The sequence below is a fragment of the Platalea leucorodia genome (assembly GCF_965183815.1).
Source record: "Platalea leucorodia genome assembly, chromosome: 5".
NCBI classification, from domain to species: domain Eukaryota; kingdom Metazoa; phylum Chordata; class Aves; order Pelecaniformes; family Threskiornithidae; genus Platalea; species Platalea leucorodia.
The window spans coordinates 84,156,517-84,162,516 of record NC_138827.1 but is presented as its reverse complement, the minus strand read 5'-3'; the positions used below and the strand labels follow the sequence as shown (position 1 = coordinate 84,162,516).

Below are 6,000 nucleotides of genomic sequence, written 5' to 3'. Positions count from 1 at the left end.
TTCTCCTTAGGAGATGCGCAGCCAAACCCTCTGCCGTGCCCACCAAGCCGGGCACCGCGTCCTCCACCCCCAAGGGCGGCCCCGCAGCGGGGAGGGCTCCCACCTCTGTCGGGAGGCTCTCATCCGAGGGCTGCGACCTCCGACGTCCTATTGATACTGCGAAGGCCGAAGCGGCCTGGGTCACGGTTCCCATGGGGAGCAGCTCACGGTACGTGAATACAGCAGGATCCCCTCCGGCACCCCCTGTGCCCACCGGCCCCAGGGGCCAGGACCCCCTACCCTGACTCACCAGGAGTGCTCCAGGTCGTTGCCAAGTGGCAAAACCCCAAAACTAACCTCCTTATTGCTCTTTTGGGGTGGGACATGCCCCATCCCACTGTCCCTGCAAGACCAGGCCAACGCACCGAAGGAGCAATGGGCACAGCCCTGTCCCAGGACACTGGGGGAACCGCATGGGATCGCCCCCAGCCCCATGGCAGTTACAGCCCCACAGCAGGGGGACCTTGGGCTCTGCGTGCCTCCGGTGAGGGGGGACAGCAAGGGACAGGGCAGCCCATCACCTCCCTGCTGGGCAGCAGGGCCAGGATGGAGGGACGGGGCTGGTGGCCAGCAGCTCTGGGATAAGGAGCTGGGCATTCCGGCTCGCAGCTCGGCGACTCCGACCCCACCTCGCCCTGGGGTCTGCACAGCCACGGCTGCTCCGGAAGGACCCAGGCAACCCAGGCTGGCAGACCCCGGCCTGGGCAGTCCCAGCAGGGCAAGTCACGAGCTCGGGCACTGGCAATCCCTGCAGCCGCTGGGAAGAGGAAGACAGATTTGGGCAGCAGAAGAGGTGAGGTGGGCAGGCAGGCATGGCAGGGCAGGGCCAGCCCCTCCGCGCCCCAGGGTTCAGGTGCTGTTCCCCTGCTCCTGCTCAAAAAGCACCATGGCCAGCTGGGAGCGAGAGCCTACGCCCTCCAGGCTGCTCTGCACACAGCGGTGGTAGATCTCTTCACTGAGCCGTGGGTTGCAGGCCTGGTGCCGGTAGCGCTGCAGCAGGGCGGGCTCCACGGCCCGGAAGACATGGAGGTTGGAGTACTTGATGAACATGTCGTAGATGTCCAGGGTCTCCAGGATGTCCTCGTTCTCCTGTACGTCGCCTGCCATGCGGGTGCGTGCCGCCATGTAGTCGGCGTTGTAGAAGCAGGCTTCGTGGAAGACGTCGCGGTCAAAGTGCCCCGCGTCCCGCAGCAGGTCCAGCGTGGCAGGTGGCACCTGGTTGTGGTAAGCGATGGCAGGGTTGTAGCCCTGGAAGTGGATGGGGAAGAAGACCTGCCAGTTATTGATGGTGTTCATCCGGCAGCGGTTCAGGAAGTCAACAGTGACCTCCGTCCCCACACCAGCCACGAAGAAAAGCGTGTCCACGGGATGCTTCTTGGAGATGATGTCCATGACCTTGATTTGGGAGGGTGCGTCCGTCTTGACGCTGATCCACGGGATCTTCACCTCTGCATACTTGCGCTCGTACTCGGTGATCTGGGCCTTCACAGGGGCGAAGATGTCATTCTGGGTGACCTGCTGGGCCTCAAAGGGGTCATAGATGAAGAGAAAGGTGAGCACCGCGTTCTCGCTGCTCTCAAAGGCAGCTGCCGCATAAGCCTCCAAAAAACGGGTAGCGTGGTCCCGGTCGTGGGCCGTCAGCGGCAGGATGACATTGATGCGGCTGGCCTCCGTCACGTAGGGCATGGGGATGATCTCCACCTCGCTGAGGGGCCGCACCAGGTGCACGCGCTTGGTGACAGAACGGCTGTGCCCCTTCTGGGTGACCACCTCCACCTGGAGGTCCAGCGTGTACTCCATGCCGCGCGTGGGGTCAAAGCGCCGGTACCCGTTCACCAACTGCTGCTTGCGGACGTGGAGCACCGGCTGGTACTTGCGGTTCAGCTCCTCCATGGCCGTGGCCACCACATCGGCCACGTCTGCCAGGTCCGCGCCGCGCAGCTCGCACTTGGGGGAGCCATCCACGCAGGCGTAGACCTGCTCCTCCGTGAAGTAGTCCCAGCGCAGCACCTCAAAGCGGGTTTTGGGCTGGAAGGGGGGCGGGATGCCAACGGGCCATGTGGCACCATGGTCCCCGTCGGCAGACAGGCTGCTGGCGTTCTGGATCTCTAGCTGCAAGAGGAGAGACGGAGGAGTGAGAGCCAAGGCGGGCGCAGGTAGGCCTTCCAGCTCTGGCTGTAAGCAAGCTGATTCCCGATCCTCAGAGGTCAGCCACCCCTAGCCCAAAGAGCGGTGGAAGAACAACTCCGCCTTCAGCCTGACTCCTGTCCAGTGCCTCAGGTTTCCCTGAACAGCACCCTGAATATGGCACGCCACCTCCATTGGTAGGATCCGCACCCTCTCCCACCCTGCCCGGTCTTTGCTGGTGGACTCAGCACCCTTCTGGCTCCATCACTGCAGCTCCAGGACCCATTTGCATCCAAAGCTGCTCTCCAGCCAGGACCGCTGCCCGTGCAGCCACACCAGCTCAGCTGATCCTGTCCCACAGCAGGTTCAGGTGAGAAACCCTCTTATTAGAGTGGAGAGGTGACACAGAGTGACCAGAAAGCCCACAGGGATGACAGGAGGAGCCCAGACCCTCCCAGTCAAGCCAGGTCTCACCTGGAGCTGCTGGATCTCCTGGTACGTCCTCTCCAGCTCCACCTGCGCGAAGTACTTGTGCAGCCGGTACATCTGGAGGGGATCCAGCACGGGATGGACAGTGAAGGCGCTCTGGAAACGGAGGTCGGTCTCCCGCTCAGGGTCCACGTTCTTCCCCAGCTCAAAGTAGTGGTAACGCAGGCCCTGCACCAGCCAGGAGAGACAGGTCACGACCAGCTCTATCCCATGCGCCCACCCCACTGGCAGCCAGCATAGCAAGCTGAAAGGACGATAAAGCACAAGGGCTGGTCCCCCAGGCCCCAGGAGCCCCTGAGGAGGCAGTGAAACACACTGGGCCAGGATCAGTCTCCTGGAAGCCATCTCCACCGCAGGACCTACCTCGTGCTCCTCGGCACAATTGACAGCTGTGTAGTCAATGATGCAGCGGCCCAGCCACTCGTCGGGCCGGGCGCTGAGGATGTCATTGCGGCAGCTCTCCAGGTGCTGCTGCAGGAGCAGGAGGAGGCTGCGGGACAGCAGGTAGCCAAAACCCCCATAGCAGTAGCGTCCCTCAGTGTCCCCACCGATGAACTCCTCAGGGCGACCCAGGTAGAGGTGGGTGTCGATGCTGAGGTGGGCGACCAGGCGGCTGATGCGGTGTGCCTCCGTGTAGGTATCGTCCTGCACCAGGAAGAACCAGTCAAAGTCGTTCACATAGTGGTCCAGAAGGTACCTGACGGTCTGGTACATGTTCCAGATGGGCCGCTCGTCACTGTGCGTCACCACTGTCATGCCATGGGGCACCTTGCGGCCCCGTGTGCCTGTGAAGTACACCAGGCGCTCCAGGCGGTGGGCCAGCGTGCGGTTGACAGCCACCCCCAGCGTGTTCAGCGTGTTCTTGGAGGTCAGCACACCCACGAAGAGCCGCTGCCGCATCCCCAGCTCCGTGCTGATGTACCGGGTCCTGCAGAAGGGAGAGAACGTCTGGACCTGGGGCACTGCACCCCACCTCGGCCTGCACCCTCCCCGTCCACTGTTCCTCTGCAGGAACTGCTCCCAGGCTTCAACCACACATGCAAGACATCACCCCAGCAGCACTGGCTGCCACTGTGCCTGGGCCAGAGGCACAGCATAGCGCTCTGCTGAGGTCCCCCCCAACCTGAGACCATGGGGGACCCTCCCTTCCCGTCAGCCAGCCAGCCCAGCTCAAACCAGAGGCTCACAAAAGGCTGAGCACAGCTAAAAGAGGGAAACAGGGCTGCACGCCCCGGCTCTAGCGGGGACACGACCCCCCCAGGCACCCCACCATGCTGCCAGCCCCTGCTCTCAAGCGGGCAGGAGAGCCCATACTGCCCTCCCGGGGGAAGCCAAGCCCCACTGCGGGGGCTGAAGCCAGCATGGGACCGGCTGCGTCCCCCTCCCCACCACGGCCCCCAGCTGCCCCACTCACAATGACTTGCAGGTTCAATTCTCCCAGCCCGGCGCAGCAGCAGGAAGTGATTCCTCCCCCCCCCGGCCCCCAGCCGCCTCCTGGCACACACTGGCCCCATTCAGCCCCCTCCATCCGCCCACCGCCTCGCCGGGACAAGGAGGCCCTTTCACTGCCTGCTCCCTGTCATCCCGGGGCCACCGGGACAGGCTGCAGCCAGCCCCGGAGCAGAGCTGGAGTTTGCAGTGTTGGGTGGAGACGTGCTGCTGCGGGAGGGGTTCCTGCTAGGGCAGAGCAGGGCAGGAGAGAGACCAGGGCAGGGCGCCCGGCAGCACGTGCTGCAGCGGGCAACCTTTGCACAGCAGGCAGCAGCGTGGGCAGGAGGCTCTTCTGGGCGCTGTCGAGGCAAGCAGGGGCAGGGGGGGTAAGGAGAAGCAGAGGGAGGCAAAAGGAAAGAAGGGAAGCAGCAGGGAAAGGCACTTGCAGGGAGAAAAATCTGGCTGTAGCCCTGGGTGGCACAGAGAGGGGGAAAGTACATAGTGGGAGTGGGGTCACCTGTAAAGCTCCCCAGCAGTAGCCTGGCAGGCAGGCAGGGGCAGGCAGCCCCCCAGCACCAGCCCGGCGGGCAGACAGGGACGGGGGGTAAGGAGAAGAGGGGGGCAAAAGGGAAGCAGCAGGGAAAGGCACTTGCAGTGAGAAAAATCTGGCTGCAGCCCTGGGTGGCTGCAGGGGAGGGGCAGGAAAGTACATTGCGGGGTCATCTGTAAAGCCCCTCAGCACCAGCCCAGCAGGCAGGGGCGGGCAGGCAGGCAGGCAGCCCCCCAGCACCAGCCCAGCAGGCAGACAGGGACAGGCAGGGAGCCCCCAGCACAGCCTGGCGGGCAGACAGGGACAGGCAGGGAGCCCCCCAGCACCAGCCCGGCGGCAGGCAGGGGCAGGCAGGCAGGCAGCCCCCAGCATCAGCCCGGCAGACTCACGCCCCCGGGCACCCCAGGGCTCGGCCGCAGTTACTCCCATCTAAAGCCCGGCGAGCGCCGGCGGCCCTTCCCCCGCCGGTGCCGCGGGGCCCAGCTCCCCCCGGCCCGGCCCGCCCCGGTCCCCCGCACCTGACGGCCTTCTTGGCGGCCCTGCCGGGGCTGGGCGGGCGGTAGGGCACGACGCGGGGCTCCCAGCTGTCGGCGCCCAGCCCGGCGGGGACGGCGTTGGGCCTGCGCGCCGCGTTGCCATTGGTGTTACCGGGGCCGGCGGGCGGCGCGGGGCCGCCGTCGGGGCGCGGGCGGGCGGCGGGGCGCGGCGGCGGCCCGCAGGGCTCCTCCACCCAGGTGACGCTGAGCAGGCTGAGGGTGAAGCCCAGCGAGACGCCGATGGCCACCGGCCCGGCGGGCCGCAGCACCGACAGCACCAGCGACAGCCGCATGGCCGGGACGGGACCGCGGACGGGACCGGGGGCGGCTCCGGCTGCCGCTGCCGCTGGCGGCGCCGCCGTCCGACGTGTCACCCCCTGGCCCCGCCCCGCCGCGCGTCACGGCGGGCGGCCCGCCCCGGCCAATGGGCCGCGCTCCCACCGTCGCGTCACGGGGCGGGGCCGGGGGGGCGGGGGGCGGCGTGGGGGCGGGACGGGGTTGCTAGGAGACGGCGCGGCCGGGCCCCCCGCCCCTCGCCCAGCCGCCCCGGGAGCCGCCGCCGCGGGGCTGCCCGCGACCGGTCCCCGGCGCTGCGGGGCGGCAGGGCGGCGGCCCCCGGCCCCGGCTGCCCGCTCAGAAAGCGCGGTTGCCCCTCCCCGGGCCAGCCCGACCCGCGACGCCGGTGAATTCGCGGTGGTCTTGAAGCGCCATGTTCCCCCTCTCGGGCCGCTGCCCGGGGAGCGTGGGCAGCGGCGCCAGACTCGGCCCGGGCGTCCCCGGGAGGTGACCGGCGGTCCCGGCGGGTGGGGTGGGCGGCTGTGAGGCCGG

The 6,000-nt window shown here is 67.2% G+C and overlaps 1 protein-coding gene across 1 annotated transcript; it reads right to left on the bottom strand.

The window, feature by feature from the left end:
• On the bottom strand, positions 1-5,465 carry CHPF (chondroitin polymerizing factor; the record flags this gene model as incomplete). Its single annotated transcript, XM_082312567.1, has 4 exons — positions 1-2,151; positions 2,641-2,823; positions 3,019-3,583; positions 5,155-5,465. 4 exons carry the CDS (start codon positions 5,463-5,465, stop codon positions 889-891), a joined length of 2,322 nt encoding a protein of 773 aa, XP_082168693.1. The 3' UTR covers positions 1-888.
• Positions 5,466-6,000: the final 535 nt, after the last annotated feature.